The sequence below is a fragment of the Rhea pennata genome, chromosome 1 (assembly GCF_028389875.1).
Source record: "Rhea pennata isolate bPtePen1 chromosome 1, bPtePen1.pri, whole genome shotgun sequence".
Taxonomy (NCBI): Eukaryota; Metazoa; Chordata; class Aves; order Rheiformes; family Rheidae; genus Rhea; species Rhea pennata.
This window is the reverse complement of record NC_084663.1, coordinates 77,272,409-77,293,252: the sequence shown is the minus strand read 5'-3', so window position 1 is coordinate 77,293,252 and position 20,844 is coordinate 77,272,409. Positions and strand designations below refer to the sequence as shown.

The 20,844-nt window shown below is 37.0% G+C and overlaps 1 protein-coding gene across 2 annotated transcripts in view; it reads left to right on the top strand.

The window, feature by feature from the left end:
• The window catches only part of PHF21B (PHD finger protein 21B), a 164,897-nt gene that overhangs the window by 104,523 nt on the left and 39,530 nt on the right, over window positions 1-20,844 (top strand). For both annotated transcript variants that reach the window (XM_062570781.1, XM_062570771.1), the window contains one exon: window positions 16,599-16,691. In XM_062570781.1, coding sequence (XP_062426765.1) covers window positions 16,599-16,691 — 93 coding nt within the window. The remainder of the gene's footprint in view (window positions 1-16,598; window positions 16,692-20,844) is intronic.

Here is a 20,844-nt window from a genome sequence, read left to right as displayed (position 1 = left end):
GCTTACGGTGGAAGTATTCAGTATCGTATTTTCAATCTCTTGGATCATCCTTTGGTAGCTTTAAGACAAGTAATCTTCGGGATGTAGTTGTAAATGTAGAAGGGGAGAGGTGTCTCAGAGAAATTTAGAAAAAGACAAGGGAAGGGGTAACCCCAAAGATTCAGAGCCCCATGCAAAATCCTGTGGTCCATTCTGTCACTGGGACTTTACTAACTTTTAACTTTACCATTACAGTGCAGTAAAAAGCATAGTAATTTTAGGAAATAGATTATAGAGTATGTGTGACAGTTTCTGTGTGTATTTACACCATGCTAGTTGCAGATTTATTAAGTGAGGTACATGAATTTACTCCATATTCACATACGGGTAGCTCAGAGCTGAATTTGGCTTTATTATTCAGATATATCCTGCATAAAAGCACTTTAAATTTTGTATTTCTTGCTAAATAGCATAAAATTACATCCTTTCAGGTTAATTAAACCATTTTGCAATGCTGGTTGCTGTTGATGGGATATTTAAATGTCAGATTCAGAATAAGCACTTACGCTTCCTGATTATAAATGGCTTCCTTTTTAAATGTCCCAGACATACATATGTGGTCAATACATCTGAAGTACATGGATTTCTGCTTTTCTCAATCTGTGTTTTCATTTGGTCAACAATAGGGTCAAACACCCACTGGTATCAATGACTGAATAAACACTGAATAAAACCTGATTAGGCACAACATGGTATTCCTTCCATAGCCAAACATTTCTAGTGAAGGCAGTGGATTATTCAGCAGGAAAGAGCAAGCAAGAGTGGACTCACACTGATTGTCTGATGCTTTGCTGTAAGGATCTAGGAGCAACCTTGCTAAACATGTTTCTGTGGGGACTGCCAAACAGACAGCGCCCTACAGGAACTTAAACCCCTAGGAAACAACAGAAAGATGCAATTTTGGAGAACGCACTATAGTTCTGCTTTCTGGTTCCTATCACTAAATGTCCACTGTCTAGGTTCATGTGAACTGGAGTGCAGATATGGATGCTACTTTAGTATTTATGGAATAGGTTTTCCCCCTGCAAGTATCTGAGAAGAATCTCTACCAAAGAATATGAGCAGAAAAAGGAGATAACTGAAGTTACTTTCATTTTGTCAGTGATTCCTGATACAGCAAGAGAGTGAATGAGCTTTCAGCCTGTTCATATCATCTAGGTCCTTCTAGACAGTTTCGAAGTAATTAATTGACTTGCGTAGAGAATCAACCAAAAGAGACCAAGAGGGGAAAACGTATGCTTCTAAATTTCACACCTTTTCTAGGGAGCTGTTTCAACTTCCTAGTAAAGAAGATCTTAAAATATAGTAATATATAGGCAGTCCTGTTATAGAAGTTTCTGTGATATTTTTATATATATTTATATGCCACCCATGTAAACAAATAAAGTTCAGCATCCCTTGTTCTAATGCTCTGAGTTTATAACACGTTGTTTTGACACTAATCAGAGGAGCTCCCATGGAGAGCTTTGATTCACTTTAGAAAGCCAAAGAGTGCTCTAAAAATGGTAATACACTGGAGCTGTTTCATTGTAATTTGAGGCTGTCTGTGCCTCACGTAAATTACCAGGCAAGCATTCTTGCAAATGTCAGAGTTTTCAAGTTAGTTCTATTTAAAAGGGGAGGGGGGGCAAGAATGGAAGGGGATGGATAGAAAATTTGAGGGCTGTGTGATTTGAAATTGAAGTGCAGTTTGTAATAATGAAAGATGATCAACTTTGGGGGTGGGGAAATCATCTCTTAGGTTTTCTAAATTACAGGATACATAAAAACATCTACTTATTCTGCATGTACTGTTACTTTAATAAAAAGCACCACTTTAGGAAATGAAAGGCTTTGGGAATATAGCCAAACATCTTAGTTTTGGTTATCACCAAAAGGTGTTTTTTTTCATTATCCTTGTAGTTTATGAGGCAGCTGAATGATTTTTAGGAATTTGAATGTTTGGTACTGGTCTGCACACTCCTATTTATCATCTTTCAATGTTCATAGTACAAACACAAGTATGGTAAGATTTCCTATTGATGTTAGAACTGTATCAAGATTTGACAGTGGGTCTGGTACTAATCTTCTAATATGTATTGAGTCTATATTTAAATTAATTGGCAAACTGTAGCAGAAAATACTGCTCTTAAATTATCTTATGTATGACTAGGAGAGAGGGAGGGAGAGAGAGAGGATGCTGTAAATACAGAGTGCTGATGAATACTCAAGTAGTAAATAGAAATATCTTAGAAGTCATTCCTGACAGTAATAAAGCCAGCAATTTGATTTCATCTGTGGATAATAAACTGGTTTCACATTGCAGTAAAAGTGGTGCTTATGTTATATTAATATTTATTAGCACTTATTGATGTTAGGGTTTAGTTGTTATCTTCACATCACAGCCATTTTATAAAGAGTCAAGTTAAATTGCTACACAGTAAGCAATTAGAAGTATTTGTATATGTGCATGAAAGAAAAAAAAATCTATCTGTGGAGATATTCCTATACAAAAGGTCAGAGCCTCACAGCTTAGGACTTTATAGAGTTGTGCTCAAAGTAATGTAGTTATATATTAGCTGAAGACCTAGCTTCCTGAGTGCATACTTAAACACATGAGCACTTTTCTGGTGCTTATATCAGAATTATTTGTATAGGCTTCCTGTGATTTAATTATATATTTTTTTTTTACTATTTGTTGCTTTGACTGCATGCAGTATATTTTAAAGGTAAGGGATTGTGTATTACATTCAGTGGCCTTTTCTGTGTATGATGTATGAAGGATTTATACCTAGCAGGATAATGTGAGTCAGAGAGTGATTTGATCCAAATTTAGCCACATTTGTTCATCTCTAAATTTAGAGAATAACTGAATGGCAAGAGATATATATTTCAATTCCCATCAGTGACAAGGACAGAGCGTTGGCGGATGGCTGTTAACAGCTATATCGTGTGTTTCTGATTCTCATGTATGTGTGGGAAAAGACTAGTTAACTAACTTTTATTTATCATGGGTCTGCTTCTTCTTTGACTGCTTTTAAATCATTCTTGGGCTTGATTTTGCTTCAGTGCAGACAATTCTTGTGCAGAAGGTGCACTGTAGACTTGAGTCACATTTTTGACCTGGGGGCGGAAAGGCTTGCATTGGACTTGGAATTTATCATTACGAAAACTGAAACATAGGCCCTTTTAAAATAGGCCAGGTACCAGGCAAGGTAAGACAAACCAAAATGCTTTTTCTTGATCTTGCAATCAGGCTTCACTATCGTATTTTCAGAGAACAGATTGATATATTGTCCTTCATTTGAGCATAACCCTGAGTTTAACATGTATGTATTTCACATGTCTTCAGTAGGATTAATCATGTGCTTATAACTGAGTGTATTTCTTCTGTGCTGAGGTCTTAATCTTTTTATTTATTCTGATTCAGAATACATTTTAAGGAAAACAGTGTCAATGATTAGTGAAAACAATTTTGTGGAGTTTCTTATGTGGAGTTGCTTATGACTTAGTGTTAGATTGTCATTAAGAATATGTTTAAACACTGTTGAAAAAGGAGATCAATATAGCTCCAAAAACAAGTAAGCATAAATTTTTTTTTTCAAGAGGGAGGAGTAATGGTCTCATTTTTTAGTATGTAGGTAGTCTGCCTGAAGTACGTGGGACCAATCACATGTTTAAGGCTAAGCATTTGCTATGTTAGGTTTGGTCCAGGGATCTTGTTATTGCATAGGCAAAAAGTCAGCCCTTTTTGCTCTTTGGCCAAATATTGTCCTTGGAGACTTGGCCAGTAAAAATAAGAACACATCCCCGCTGATTTTATACTAGATGTTTAGTTAATGGAGACAACAGATTTTTTTTCCCCTTCAGTGAAATCTGATTATAGTCTTCTGTTTAGTCTGTTTCTCGTGTTTGATTTTATTAAGTAAGATCCCAGTTCAGTGACTGTGTCATCAAATTTGCACATACATTGATGGACTGTGATATTATAAACAAATTGATTGTTGCATCCCTCACTGATTCAAGCAACAAGATTGGCTATATTGGAAGTAAGTTCATTTTTACCTACAACAGCACTGAACTAGTAGAGATTGAATAGGTGATACTGGAGGGTGCCTGGCAGTTTTGATAAGATTTAAGTAACATTATTTCCTGTGGTTTGCTGAAGTGTTAATGATGATTTAAAAACTTTAGCTGTATGCTTACTATCCTTAGGTGTGTAAAATAAAAATACAAGTCAGCCTTCTTTAATTTCATGTAATACACATTTCTACTTCAAGAATCAATACATTAAGATATTCAGAAGGACAGCCGTTTTATCATAATAGGAATGACAATCTTGTGGAAATTTGGCAGGGATACTGCAGGATTTGATTTTAAAAGTCTGTATGTGGTAGTTAATTAGCAGTTACTCTAAAAAATACCATCATCCTATTCTCTGATATCTCAATGTTTACTTAAAAGTGAAACTTCACTATATTCATTTTCCCCTCCCCTTGTCTTTCCAAATATACTGCCATTTCAAAAGTTTGAATAATCTATGTTCTATCATCTTGTATCACTGTTTTTATCATTTCTTGTTATATGGGAAATGACACTGCATTTATTAGTATTGCTTGAAAAGAAAAGCCCAACCAGCCTTGTAAGTACAAGCAAATACAAAGACTTCAAGTTTCTGGTGTATCTGTGATGTTAATGTGGTCTTTAAAGCCAGACTAAGTATTGTGATGGTTCAAAATGTTTACCCTTTGTTCTCAAGGCTTGAGGAACACAAGATCAAACTCTGGTTGCTCTGGCCAGGAATTCTTTCAGAGTTTAAAAGTTGTTACACAGAACCAGAATCATCCTAGAGCTTGATTTATAGTCTTTTCTCATTATTTCTTTTAATAAGTTTCAGTTCATAAGTCTCCTCAATAACTAAGTATGACTGAACAAGTTCTATGCACATTTTCAAATGTGTAAATTTGGAACATCTCCTCTGAAGTCAAAGATAGTAATACTAAAGTTGTACCAGCAAGCTGCTCACAATGTTTCACTATTATTTAAAGGATTACACAACAGCAAAATAGACTTATATTGCCATTAACGAATATTGTATTTTCTTTAAAAGAGAACTTTTCATTAAAAGCATACCTTTGAGGCCTGTTTCTCCTGATTCTCAAGATTTTACTTTACACTGTCAGGATGCAGAGTGTACAGAACTTTTGTGTCTGCTGAAGACCTGAACGGTATCCTTTTATCAACATTTTGCTTTTTGGGTCAGTGGCATGATATAAATAACCCTGCCAGAGTGAGAGCTAATTAGTCTAAAAAAGTTTAAAAAAATTTCAGGTAGTACGCTGTACATCTCCCTGACAATTATTGTGGATTTAAGATGCCATTGTCCAAAAACAAAACAAAACAAAACAAAACAAACTCTTTCCCCATTCTGTTCTGGGAACGGCTGTGGAATGAAGACCTGATCTCTTCAATGATCTCTGTAAGGATCTGTGCACAGACCTTCACTAAACACAGTGAGGGCTTGTAAATATTCACAGTTTTGCCTTTATGAAGTGATTACTGTTGTGTCTAATTTGAAAAATCTGTAAGCTAAAAACAGGACATGTTTTCTCCTCATCTCTTTTATTTCTAGCAAGGCTACTTTTACAGGCTAGCTCTGTAAAAGTACTTCAGTGCTGAAGTGCACATAGCTGTCCTGAACTCAAACTTTAGATCATCAGAATATTTATTAGGCTGCTGTCAAGTCTGGATATAGGTGAAATCTGTAAGTGCCTACAGTTCTACTAGTTGTTTTCCCTGCATACTCAATGTTTTGTTTTGGGGCATCACAAGAACTACTGTTACGTTAGCTGAATAACAAACTGGCCAGAACATTGCTTGGAATTGTAGGTCTCTCTTCTCTCAGACTGGACTATAAAGTCTATGTTCTTTCTTTTGTCAGGGACAAATTTAACAGGTAAAACTGTGAGAGTCTTGCTCCAAAGTATGCTCTGATGGTTAAATGGCTTACCAGAGAGTCCAGGCTAATTGGGAACTGAGATCTTCCTTCTTTGGAGTATACGATTTTATTCCTGAGAAATCAGTTGAAAGGAAAGACTGAAGGAAGAAGAAAGGGAAGAATAGCCTCCTTTAAGTGTGTTTTGAATGAAAGTAGTTGAATGTTCACATTGAAGAGGGTGTTTAGGAATACAAATCCCAGGTGGGAGAGAAGCAGGTCTCTTAATTCAGAGCAGAGTACCAAGACCTAGAGACGGTAATGCAGCAGAACAGTCCTACTGACGCTCTACATAGCTTCCAGCCTGGGACACTGGTTGCAAATTTCTCCCCAAAGTGTCCACCCTTCATGGAGAAGCTTCAGTTCCTACCTACCAGCTTCAGTAAGGCTCCAACAGTTGGACATTGTACAGTGAAATATCTCTGTCCTCTTTTGGATTTGGTTCTAGATGCTAAGTTGTTGAATGCCTTTAAGGTCAGGCTTCCAGGCTTGTCAACAAGCAGATCTCCAGGCACCTACAGAAAGTTACTGGTTTAATCCAAGGTGCATAAATAAGGATTTAGTTGTCTCTAAGATTGGACAGCAGCTAAGCAGAATGTTTTGAGAATATGTTTTTGAACCTTTTAGCCGGAGCCAGGTTGGACATAGCCACACTGTGGCTTTTTCTGAAACTCAGCCTTCTAGGACTTTGGAAGATGTTCCAGTGTACAGGTTTATCTAGGACTAGCAGGACCAAACGTCGTAATTAGGACCCAGAAAAAGTCAGATGAGCTAGATGGTAGGCCAGAGTTGTGCTTTGATTTCTTTCTCTGTTTTTGATATCACAGTTTCTGCATGCTAGAAACATTTAATTTCTGGGCTCTGAGACAGAGGAGCCTTTGCTGATTTTATTCTTCATAAGGCTGGATCTGCTGCAGTAACATTAATGCAGTGCCTTAGGAAGGAGAAGAGACTTTCTCATTGTCTCTAAGATTTTCTGGTTTTATCATTGTGGGGAAATACTTGTTCTAGTAGGTACTCATTTCAGTATATTTACAACTTTGGGAAGTATTATGTGTAATATATTATTATGTATTCTGAAATGTGTGTGTGTGTATTCACATCCATATTGTGTGTGTGTGCATACATATGTATTTATATATATATATATAAATTTACCATATCATGTTATTGTCTGAACAAATCTACATAAAAGATCAGCCCTTCTATTTGGATCATTCTTCTAAAAATCAACTACATTTATAAGTGAATTCTGTAGAGTTTATCATTGTCCAAAGCCAACTCAGCTGCCTTCTATATTTTCAATATTTTCTTTTAATTGGAAGTAGGCACATAAGTAACAATATCGACAGTGATTTTGACAGCTACAATCCCAGAACTATGGAATATGAAAGTTAAGAATTCAATAGTAATGGTAATTCAGCCGTGCTGTACTAAAGCAGTATTTCCCACTGGGTTTTGTTGATGGGCAGGCGGCTCAATATTGCTGGGTAGTCTGCCTAAAAAGTAAATAAAGCAAGCTCATGGGACGTTCTGCACATTCAAATTAAGACTGCTTGGGAAAGTTACTGTTTCCTTTTTCTAACTGTAATTGTATTAACAGCAGAATTTTAACATCAGTCACATTTATATACATTTTATGTGGAATTTAGGCCAATTCTTCACATTCCTTCCAACAGATTTTATACGCAAGGCATGGTAACAGCATACAGTTATGACAGCTGATTTGATCTAATAGCTTGCTGCCTCCAAAAAGGTTGCAACCATCATTCATTTTTTCTGTTCCCCTTCTCTTGCCCCCAGTCTCCAGAAACATTGTTTCCGTGCATGTCCTTACTCCATTCCTTGTTGGGTGCTTTCCTAAGCTAATTCAAGCAACTGAAAACTTTCTTTTTCCTGGTTAGTAAGCTGAATTAGCTCAGCACAGCATCTGACAAAAGGGACTGTGTGGCAATGAGCAATTAGATTGTCTTCAGCTGTCTCTCCCCTCATGTTTTCCAGTTCGTCAGTGTGAATGAAGAATGTATAATGAAAGCTCAGAGCAAGAAGTTGCAAAAACAGCTTCATGCCCTATGGGTGCTGAGATGGAATGATATGGAGGGTACAGTAATTTTCACTAGCTACTAATAGCAGCAGGGGCCTTTTTGATAGGTGCTGATTCTTAAATTACCAAGGAATGATGGTTATTTCCTCCATTATTCTTCCTCCCTCCTCATCCTCTTCCTCTACCCCAATCCTCATGTCCTTCAACTGAGTTATGGTAGTAGGACTAAAGCAGCTGCTTTAAAGTGCCCCTGCTGAGTATTCTTTTATGCATGCCTGAACCAGCTTTAGAGATAGGCTGGAGTCTGCTCTGTGTGACACACAGTACATGCATTTTTCCTTCACTCAGAAATATTTTCTGCATCCTGTGAACAGAGAATAAGTAATTTGAAGCCATTAGTCTTTAAAAACAACAACAAGCTGGAACAGTTTAGTCCTTAAACAGCAAATCTTTTAGGAATCGGCTGAAGAAGAGACTGTAGTTGTGATCACAGCTGCTGAGTGATGTTGCAACTCATTTGTGCAGTAGCTGGAGACTTAATTAATTGAATTTGATTTCTGAACAAAGTATCAAATCACAGAACTGGTATATTCAGGCTAATGCAGTTCACATAACCAAACTTTCTCTCTCTCTCTCTCTCTCTCTTTTTTTTTAGAAGCTAGAGTGTGATCTAATGATGAACCAAAGATCCTGACTGTTTCCTTTGATAAAAACAACTGTGCCTTTAAATAAAACAAAGTACTAACCAATAAATAATGGGATGGAACCTGAATTTAAGACTAGATATTTGCCATAGCATCTGTCCCCTTGAGTAAGTAAGAGATGGGACTTCAAGGAAACTCATGAACTTTACTTAGCGTGTTTTTCCTTTGATAGAGTACTTGTCCATAATGTGTTCAAACTGAGTTTCTGTTTTTTGAGTCGTTCAGATGGGAATAAATAAGTAGCAAGAAGTAAAGATGGTGGTTTGAAAAGTGTAAGAGACGTGGTAGAAGTGGGGATAAATTATTTCCTTTATCTTTGTGTATACTGCTCTGATACCCTTGTGAGCTTTGATATCACTGTCTGTTCCCTTGCAGATGAGTGGTGGTGAAAGAAATTAGTAGTTTTGCATCATCAACAATCAAGAATTCGGTCACACTGTCACTTTCAAAGCAGTTTTAGGAATTGAAGGTGGTAGCTTGCCTCCTGCTGCTTGTTACTACCCTCTTACTGGACCTTACTAACAGGCAGTGGGAGCAGTTGTAGCTGCTTCAGTGCAGCAGCATCTGTCTTAGTTTGAGTCTTTGTTAGTTGGCTGTAATGGCAATTGCTTGGAAGGGTAATTTTAGTGTCCAAAGAAATGATCATTTCAAAAAATACTGATATATAAGAAAGAAAAAATACGACAGGGCTTGTTAGCCTCTGATTGAATGTCTACCTTGTAGTAATAACAAACATGCATACAAGAACATGATAAATGAATTCTGTTTAGAGAGAAAGGAAGTGGAGAAAACAAGCTCTTACTTCTAAAAGCTAGAATAGAATTCTTTAAATTTCTGTGAAATCTCAGTTTAACTATTGTTTACACAAAATGTATGTAGTTCAGTCTCTGCGATGCAACTTGAGCATGAAACTGAAATATGACACTGTTCCACCAAATTTTTAGAAATGCCATGTATAGTGATTTCATCATACTTCGAAAATTAGGAATGATTTTCCACAGCACAAGGTTTTCTTTTCCCACAGGAAAGAAAAAATATATATGTATGTATATTTTGCAAGAACGTCAAAATTATATCCAAGTGCACATTGTATTTTATTGTTGGAGTATAAGGAAAAATAATGGTATTCAGATGTTTATGGAAGCTAGAGAACAGTAACTATCTTGGATTACAGAAGTAACATGCAGCAAGTTTTAAGTCAAATGAACTTGGAGGTTGCATTTAGTGCTTGGCATTTACATGAAGCAAGTTCAAAGTTGAATGCAGCATTCAGTTGTAAAATGAATGTAGAATGGGTAAAAAAACCTTGCAATTATTTCAGTGATGATCCATTCAGGTTAAGAATTTTCATCTTTGCTGTTGCCATAGCAATCTGTTCCCCTGTCACTACCACATTAAAAATCCATTCTGTAAAACTGTTGTTGCCAATATTGAACACATAACAGACAAAAACATTTTTTTAATAGCTTAAGTGTCTTTTTTGCAACAAGAAGACCTAGATCTTAGAGAGATGCGTATGTACTTAAAAAAAAAAAAAACAAAAAAGATTAGCAGTTCTATAGTACTTTGTAGGAACGCAACATTTATGCTGCAGTATTGATGTCAGTGTAAAATAGTTTGCAAATAATGTAACAATGCAGTGTCAGTTGAGCTCAAAAATAATTGAACTGTTCTGCTAAGATGTAACAAGTCCGTATGTTCCTGAGTTAAGTATTTGTTTTGGTAACATGCTGTAGTGAAAGGCTTCCCACCAGTAGCTGTTTAACCTTTTGCTACTCACTGAACCTGATTTTCTTCAGTGATTGACTTCAGCAATTTTATCTGTACTAGTATAATTCTGTAATTGGAGGAGTTATGTCCCCTAACAGTTTTACCTCTGGGATTTAATCCTAAATTGTTCATGTATCCAAACTCAACAGTGAGTTTGTCCAAATAATGAATCATAGGAAGAGGTCCTTAAGCTTTTATTAGTACATGCAAATGAGAGTGGAAAATAATTTATAATTCAAAGCAAGCATAGTAAGAGACAATCTAACAATCTTATCTACCCAAACTGATCAAAATATAAATATCTTTCAGTTAAGTGGAGATACTGTTCTATTCTTTCGGGGCTGAAATGCAGAAGTTTACTAAACTCACAAATATGTATAAGTCATGGATTTAAAAACTCAGGCATTGACTAAAAAAGTTGTAAGACAATAGGCAATAGGGAACCAAATGTATGGCCCTTAATCTGGTCCTCGACCCTGCAGACCTGATCTCTCTTTCTGCCCCAGCAGCCTTTCATTTGCTAACCATCTTTACCATCTTTTCACTTTTTCCGTTGTCCCCTTGCCATTGTCCCTGTCCTCCTCTTGCTCTCCGTTCTTTTTGAGAGTGCCTTGCTCAAGGGACTCTGTTGATTTAATGCAGGAGAAGTATAGGAGAAGAAAATACAGCAAATAGTTGCAATGCTTTTGGGTATTAATAGAAAAACTCAGGGGGAGAGGTGATTTTTTTTAGCTACACTTGGCAACATCTCCTACATTTTTCCCTTTTCTTTCGGATATACAGGAGGAACTGTGCTTTGTCTTTTAGTATCAGTGTCCTATTCTGGGGCTTTAGGGTTTTTTCTTTTCTTTTTTAATTATCATGTTCTTAGTGAGTAAACTGCTCACTTATAAAGATTCTGTCAGTTGCTTCTCACCTGTTTGCAGTTCAAACCATGACCCTTCAGAGCGTGCTGTTGGCTGACATTTACCCACGAGCTGAGATTTGCAGGTCACCTGCTCAGTAGGCGTGCTGTGGCTCTTGTCCAAGAGCATCTGTGGCTCACTCATGCACAAAAGACTCCCCTAGCATGCCAGCTAGATGTCTACCCTGGATAGGTCACTGCAGATACGAGACTGGAGGTGGTTGGTATTGCAGCCATATGTGTTCATTAGCCATTAACTCCTACAAATGAGTGATGCAGGGGGTTGAAATTTCTGTTACAGTTGAGGTCTGGGGCTGGTGCTTGTGGTAAAGGTAGCTAAGGGTCACAAGCTCCTAGATGCCTGCCCATAACAAGTGCTGCTTGATGTAAAATTTAGTGAGTTAGGCAGTGGAAAATACACCTGATGAATTTGTTTATATCTGAAAATTTTTCTCATTGTAAAATAGTAAATCCATAAAATCAAATCAAAAGAATTCTGAGGCAAACTGAAACTTGACTCTGAACTTTCCCCCGTTGCTGCACATTTCAGTACTGCTTCCACATTGTAGGTAATTCAGAGGGTCACTAGAAAAGCCCAAGTAGACTTAGAGAGAGGAGAGATTTGAAGTTATCTTTGACTTTTATAGACCTTTTTTATTAAAATGCTTAGAGCTGTAAATGTAGTAATAAGAAACTCATTTATCTTGACAAAAGTGCTGCCATAAACTATTCAGCACTCATAAAATAACCTTTTAAATTATTGTTTCTGCTGGTATCAATAAATTCATACAAAGTGCTTAAAGGTCAGGCATTGCCAGAAAAATGTCTTTTCAGCTTGTTAATTAAAGGTTTATAAGAATGTGCACCAGCTTGCTCTTTGGACAAATCGGAAAGAAAGGAAGGAGAGAAAAAAAAAAAGCCCCACATGGATGAAAAAGATAGTGTAGAATTAGTGAGTGACATGTATTTGATCCACCAGGCTCACCATGGAAAGCCTGGACGGTTTATGAGTGAAAGCAGTTGGCACTGGCAACAAGAGAAAAAAAAGATTATTTCACTTTTTAGAGGAGAGAGCTCTTGCTTACTCTCTTCTTGGAGTCCATAGCCTTGAGCAGAGGACTTGACTAGAACTGAAGTATTAAGGTGAGCAGTGTTTGTCATGGCATAGTTTGAGCAGCTGGGAGTTTTTCCAGTTCTCATTGCCTAGCCTGTAACATGAGATATGGATATTTACTTTTTTGTTTGCCAAGCAGGTAGCTTTATCTACTCTTCTATTTACAAGTTAAACTGGAACAAAACAGTTTTTTGAAAAGCTGAAAATGTATCCAGAGTCAAATTGCCCTGCTATCAGTTCTAACTCCCACACCTCAGTCATTCCACAGAGACTAACAGTGATTCCCTGTTTTATGTGCTTTACCCACTTTGACTCATCATCATGGAGACATGCTGGCCTGATAATTAAAATCTGAGTTAAAAATTAGGCCACTCAGATTTGACTGTGTATCAGCAGATGAGATGAGATTAATCAGTCATGTGAATGACACACTGGAGAAAAGAAGTCTGGCTTGCATTTCCACCTGTGCAACAGTCTGGCTCTGACAACGTTACATTACGTCTGAACCTCAAATTTTTTCATCGCTAAAATGGAGACAATAATACTGACTTAGGTGAAGCATCCTGAGATAAAACATGAAATGTGTTACGGGAAAAGTACAGAGTTTACTGTCATTGAAATCTGCTGATAGAATAGGTTAAACTATTAATTGTCCAAGCTGAGAAAAATAATGTAAATAGTGAAAAATAAAATAGACTCTCAAATATTTTTCTGTTGCAACATATTAGAGTGCTATTATTATGAGCTTAATATTTTGATTTTTCTCTTGACCATGTGATTTTTATCCTGACATTGTTTCCTTGAATGTTAAATAACAGATCTTTCCTATAAAAGATTTGTAAACAGTAGGCTGCATCTTTGTCACTGAAAATTTCATAACCTTAGAATGCCATAATTTGTTTCTGTTCTCTTGAGATAGCTGCAGTACTCCTAAATCAGGAAAATAAATCTGAAGATTTTTTTGAGAATGCAGGTGACAGAAGTAATGATATTTCATTTCTCTGATATCCTTAGACAATACATTCTGGCTTTGTTTTCAAGTGAAGCTAAGAGAACAGTACAGTTTTATGGTGTTTCTTGTTTCTTCACTCATTCACATTCCTTTTGGCTCAGTTGTTCTGTGTATTTAAACCTAACAGATTTAAACATGCACAGTAATGCATACATAGGCTGAGATGCTCTCCTTTCACATGGGATAGAAGCATTCTATTTTAGACAGATTTATTTTTTTGCTTGTGGTTGATACTTGTAGTAGTAGAAGGAAAAAGATTTATTACTCAGACACACGGAGTTCTGTGTATCCTACCAATTGATAACCCTATCTTATCTAACTTTTCTTTATAGTTGATTCCCAATCCATTCAATGTCAGCATTTCTGATTTTAATATGTGGTATTCTGTTGACCAGTCTGAAAACTCCTGCAAATCCAGTATCTGTAGGGATATGAGTATCAGAATGTGCGTTTTCTAGGTCTGTGGTAGCATGTATAAAAATGATGAGAGATGCAGCTACACTTTCAGCACAACCTTCTAGAAAGAAGCACTTGTTTTAGCTGGCCACAGAGGGTGCATCTGCAGCCCCAGAGAAGTTGTGGGGCCTCTGATGCTTCCAGGAAAAACTTGGGCACATTGCTTTACAAATGAAATCTATTTATAAAGAATGTGGGGGATGGAGGAAAAACACAGATCATATTGAATGACAAAATTTCAGCTCTCCTAGTGTGGGTTTGGAAATTTGTTCTGGTGTTCGCTTTAAAAGCAAAATAACTGGACTGAATTAATTTTAGTTCATGCTAGTATAAAATAAGAAGCTGTAATATGTTCAATGAGTCGCAATAGTAAAAGTTGGCAGCGCAAGTTCTCCTCTCCAAACCCTACAGGAACTCATCACATCCTCTTTCCCAAATTCTGAGACAGTGATACAGTAGAAGAGCAATAAAGTCTTTCATTTGGATAGTTTATAGGATCCTTCTCCGTTCTTTTTATCCCATGTTTCACTCCTAGAGGGGTAACTGCAGTTATCCCTGCAGAACACTCCCTTCTTTTCCTCATTCTCCTGCTGCCAAGACCTTCACTTAAGCAGGAAGGTGTAACTGCTTGTCATTGCCTCCATGGGTGGCAATGATGCTTTTCTTCTGCTGCTGCTCAAGAGAGTATTTGAATGGAGTGTATTTTTTCATGGATAATCCAGGGTACTGATAATCCATGAGTACTCAGGAAAAATTGTCTACGTGTTTTTAACTGCATAGGTCTCCTTTTTGGTTAACTCAGCCAACTCTTAACGCACATTTTAATCTTTCCTGAATATATAACATCACAAACCCAGTTGTCTCCAGGAGGAATGGTAGAGCTGAAATTAAAAACTGTTTAGGACAAGATTTTTGGAGATACTCTGCATGAAGATACATAGTATTCTTATCAAACACTATAGTTAAAATAAAGTACCTTATTTTACCACTCTGGTGTTGTGATCTGAGAAGAACATATCAGCATGAACCTGAAACAATTTATCTTTGATTTCTGATTACAGTATATTTAGTTTCCTCTTTATTTCGTTTCCCAGTTGGAGAGTATTAACATACTTTTATCTTACTGGCTGTGATCAGATATCTTTGTTTTGGAGAGAAATGGATGTAGAGAAATCCAAATGAATCTGTTCTTTTTTTGATTATTAGACATTTCTGTCAACCTGGTAACTTTCTGTGGCCAGAGACAAAATGTCTCTTGCTCTTACAATGACAGTCGTGCACTTGCTTCTATTACTATGTCTTCCCAACATAATTAAGAAAGGTTAGATAAAAGTTACAAAACCTATTTTAAGAGTATTGGCCAGTTAAGCAAAATATTAACTCTGTATGGGAGGATATGTGCATGAAAGAGGGCAAAGGGGAAAAGTTAGCAATGTCCTTCAGAGGTAGGACTCAATTTTAACCATGTAAGTTGCCTGTTTCTTTTAGTGTGGAAAATAGGTACAAGTTTTTACAATGTCGCCAGTCCAATATTATCAGAGTGTCTGTGGGTGAAGCTTGTAAAAAGATGCGAGCTTCAGACCATCTACAGTAGAACTCATTTACACAGATGTATAGGTATCTTTATCGTTATAGCTACGTGAGAAGTGAGCAAAGGATTGGCACTACCTAGATATTTTTAGGGAGGAAAGATGTATGTGTACTTGATTCGGTATCACAAAACCATGTTTTGCTCACCACTCTGTATCTAACTTCATTCATAAGGCATAAAGATAATACTGCGTTAAAAATATCACTTTACTATCTGCCAAGTCAACTTTATGTAGTTCACAACATAGTATTTGCTTATAGAAGGAACTAAGTCAAATCTCATGGGTAAGATTCAAATAAAATTATTATGCAACTAAGGATGAGTAGAGAGAATAAACATGAATCACAGTAGCTGACCCTACTGTGGCTCTGTTGGACTACATGGATGCCATCTTAGTTGAATGTTGTGGTATGCTATACTAGATTTATAAGTAGCTTTCAATTTTAATAATTCAGTATTTACTATTCACTAAGTAAATGTTCCTTGTGACCCTGGCTACCATGAAATGCATCATTTACCAATGCAGAATTTGAAGTTTTACTGTAATGCGTTACACCTTTCTTCAGATCTGAAAACAAGCTAATGCCTACACAGCTTTCAGTCGTGGCAGCACACTCGTATTTTCCATGTGTACCAAAAATCTAAACAATGATGAGACATATCCTTTGCACTCAGACTCACAAAATGCTCTAAGGAGACAATATACTTTAATTAATAGTGCTTTGAAGGGGAAGTTAACAAGAAGGAAGACCTTTCCTGCTCTTAAGACGAGAGAGAAAGAGAGAGAGAGAGAGAGAGAGAGAGAGAGGAGGAGGAGGGAGAGAGGGAGAGAGTGAGCTTCAAATGGACTGAGGTATTGCTCTCTTCTGTTATGAGCTGGGGGAAGAGCTGAACAAAAGAGTTGAAAAGGAGCTGCTGGGTAGGGCAGAGTCCATCTGGGGCAGCTTTGCAAGTGTTTCAAATTGTGTTCAATTGTTTTTTTTCCAACAGACTTTGGGAACTATCACTGCAGTGCCCATTAAAGTTCCTCAGGTCAGCTCCTTGCAGAGGTTGGCAGGACAAGGACCAGCAGTGCTACCTCAGGTACAAATACAGTTTCAAAGTTTGTTTTGTCATTTATGTGTATTCTGCTCTGTTCCTGTCTGGTGCCAAGGCCTGTGTAGTTCAGCACACTTATTTGGCTGAATAAATCCTAAATTATTTGATGCTGTGTTCCTTGCAGTCTATCTTCAGTGAAAGTTGAACAGCAGAGTTACAAAAAATCTGTGAGGAAAAAAGAAAAATCAGTTTTCTTTTGGGAGCATACAATGAAAAGCCATAAAAAACCCTGTGTGTTCATTGTGAAAGAAGAAAATGAAGTGTAAATATATGCTTTTTGTAAGATGCATCACAAATCACTGATGTGATTCTGCAGTTAAAGAAGAGGTGTAAGTATCAACCTTTCTGGTCAAGATTTAGACTCACATATTCTCTTACCAACTTAACTTGCTTTTTCTCCACCTATCCCAGTATAAAGTTTTGGTTCAATGAATTGAACTGATCTGAAATTATGCCAGGCTGATGCAAGACTGGCTGGGTAAAAGTGAAAGTGCTAGGGGATTTACACTCACTGTTTTTTTTTTTTTTTTTTTTTTTTAACATCAAGCAAAAGTTTCCTACCTAAATAATATATTTACTATTCCCAATTTCTACCTCCTTTCTCCAAATTTTTGATGTCATTTTCAACACATTTTTTGTTATGGGCTTTAGTATTCTATAGTTTTCTTCTGAGACTTAGACTCATGATTATCAACTGTTAATATATTTCTTCCTGTGTGAGCATTAGAAATCTATTTCTATATGTGAACAACTTTCTATTATTAAAGCCAATGTTAGGTTTTCTTATGCTTCCTTTAAATTTTTCCTAATATTTCTTTAGAGGCAGAATCTAGAAGCAGATCTACGAGCTAAATCTGCCTGAAGAAAGGTGCATTTCCAAGATAAAGTTCTTAAATTCTCTCTACAAAATGTACTTTTTGTGGAAAGTGAAGTTGTGAACATAAATGAAGGTTATAGTTTTCTTATCAAGTTCAAGACTGTTGTTTAGTTGTTCTTACAGCATAATGGAACACTCATTTTTGCCATTTTGGGGTGTCAAAGAGGAACAGATTGTTTCTGAAAATAGATGAAGTTCAGGAGCAGCTGAAAGACCTGTAAGAGAGTCTTAATTTAATTGTTTCAGCGATGATGCTAACATTGCAAATGCTGCACTTAGAGAGGCATCAATGTTCCATACTTTAAGTAGAAAAATTTTCATTCTGTGTTAGATTCAATTCTGAAGAATTGAAAGAAGTGGAAGTTGCTGATTTCCTGAACTTTTTGAAAAGAATACATCCTTTCTGTCTTTCTGTTTAGTTTGTGGCAATGTTTTTATTTATATTGCATTTTGTTTCATTTGTTTCCTAGCAAAACCTTCAATTTCAGGCCTCTTTGTGCAACGATATTCAATACTAATGAAATAACAACCCTTTCTCAGCAGTCCTGAGCTGCATTTCACTAAATATTCTGTTTCATATAGATAGCATGGGAAATAACCACACAGCAGACTCATTACTGTCAAAAGTAAAAATGAAGTAGGTAGCTTTATGTAAGATCACATTATCAGAGGTACTTCTCATCTTCTGAGTGTTTTCTGACTTCTTACAAGCCAGAACCTCCTTCTTCAACAACAGTCTGCTCCATTTACAGACTGTGTCTGTCTTTCCAGTTCATCACAGTCTGCGTGCTCCATCTGTGAGACCAGTGTGAGTCAGCTGCAGTCCCAAATCACTGAGAAAGCTCTTCTTTGTAAAAACTGTAGGGGTATGTCATCTCTGACAAATTTTGAGGGTTGATAGGAATCTGAGGTCCAGGAAGACTGGAAACTTAAGATAGAAGTGTAAAAGTGCCAGGAGGCGATACAAAGGTTTTATGGGAAAGAACATGTCTTCTGATTCATAGCTCTGAAAAAACAAACACTAAATCCAAAGTGATTTTTTTTCACTCAGTTTGGAAATTAAGGGAGTTTTAATATCTTGCAGGGGGAGCTGGAAAACATGCATGATTGAGCCCTGTTATAGTCCATGTCCTCTCAGCTGTTGTACATCTCTCCCGTTACAGAGGAGGCTGGGTGCTAACCTCCTTCTGTCCTTCCTGGGTGACAGGCATGGCCACTTGTACCTAGCTCTGAATAAGGTAGTATAATCCTACTATTCTAGGACTGACTTTCTAAGAGGCAGCTTTGCCATGGTCTCCCAAACATATTAGCAAGCAACGCCCAACTGAGTTTGGCATCTGCTAAAACCTTTTCTGCAGCAAATTTAAAGGACAGCTTTTTCAAAACAAAGCATTATTCATTACTCATCTGTCAAGAAGTACATAGCTTATCACACAAAAATTAAAGCAATACAAGGTTCATATTCATGCATTTTTGCTATAGCTGAATCTTATTCTGAAAGCTGTTGCTACTTCCCCTGATCTCCAGCTCTGCTAAGTCTACATTTAATAGAATTGAGCGCTAATAGCAATGAAACCATAGCAGCAAAGGCTTCAATAAGCCCACCAGTATGCCTGCCTACTTACTCAAGCAGCTAAGTTTAGCTGAAGCTTGTGTCTAGTGCAGTGGCAAGTACCCACTTGCCATCTTAGGTTGTCACCTAAGATAACAGTATTGAAGCTGCCTTAATCATGGTTACCTGTGCTGCTGCCTGCTTCTTCTCTATAGAATAGAGAAAGGTCTGGATGGATCCTTGCTAGGATCCTGGCCACATTAGCAGCCTGGTTGTCTGTGAGTCACCCTCTGGAAGTGCCTTCTCTCTTAGCTAGAGAAGATTGCACTCCTGTTTCAGGTTTGAGCAGATAAGGGTGTCTCTGCATTCTTGATAGCACCCTGACTGCTACCTGTTGACTTTCTCCTTTTGGCCAGTCCCATGTCTTTGGGATTTCAGCCTCCCCTTTAACTTTCAGTGTAGAGAAGAAGAAACCTCGCCAGGCTGGTTGAAGAGAAATAGGGAACACCTCCCTTTAAAGGCCCCTCATCAGATCTGAAGGAGCTTTATTATTCTCATCTTTTCACTTCTCCTCACCTAGACAGGCTCTTTTGATTTCTGTCTGTGCAGCCAAGCAGGAAAATACCACACAAGTAAACTGAGGCACTTGCAATATCTATGTAAAATAATACAAGCAGCTTTCTCATTTTCCACACTTGTACAGATACTTGTCATTTGTTTTGTTCATTTGAATAGGTTTATGATACAACCCCCTGGGAGCTCTTCCATATGGGGAATGAAGATTCAAAGTCTGCACTTTAACAAATGGCAGCAAAATTCGATCACTTAGTGCAGAACTGCTATTAAATGGAGAGCAAACAAACATTAATTACAAGTTCATTACACAATACAAACAATATTTCCTTAGGCATTCGTTATTGCCAAAACAAGCCTCTTTGGCAGAACTTTTTTCTTTTTTTTTTCTTTTTTCTTTTTTCCAGAATATGAAGTTATTTTTGTTTTCATCAAGTAAAAGGTTCTGCTATGGGCTATGATGTTTAGGATTTTAATTCCAAGTAGTTTTTTGCTTTCACCCTCCACTCTGAAAAGAAAATCTTGAAGGTCCTTTCCTCAAATGCTTGGATGATGCATGTTCTTGAGCAGTTTCTCTGCTTTACAGCACCCATCAAATATGATGGGAGGAGGGCTTATGTCAGGTTGGAATTCTAACTTCTTGCTGCGGTGCAGATAGTCTGCTTATTTTACATTGGTTTACATGAAGAATAAATTCATGCTGTAGCCACCTGAAAACATGTGAAAAAATCTTAGTTTCTGTTCTTCCAACAGATATTTTAAATGAAATGGTAAAGATGCTAAAACAAACCTGCCATTTTGTTGTCAATAATTTGGGCCCATTCTAATTTCTGCTCAAATTAAGAGAGAGATTGTGGTTATTTGAATAGCAGTTAAATCAGGTCATAATGATATTTTCCTGACCTATTTTTCCAATCTTGGTTGAAAGCAGGGCTACAAATTGCCTTAGAGCAGAGAGTTGACTAGTAGAAGCCTATAATGGAACTATCATGCAGATTAGTGGTAGAAAGAAACAGGTACACACAAATGCTTTAAATAAAATGTACACATTTCTCCATAGACTATAGTAAGTTCTTCTGTCAAATGCTGCTTATTTTAATCTTCTCTGGTGATTTTAATGTGCATAATTCAGTAGG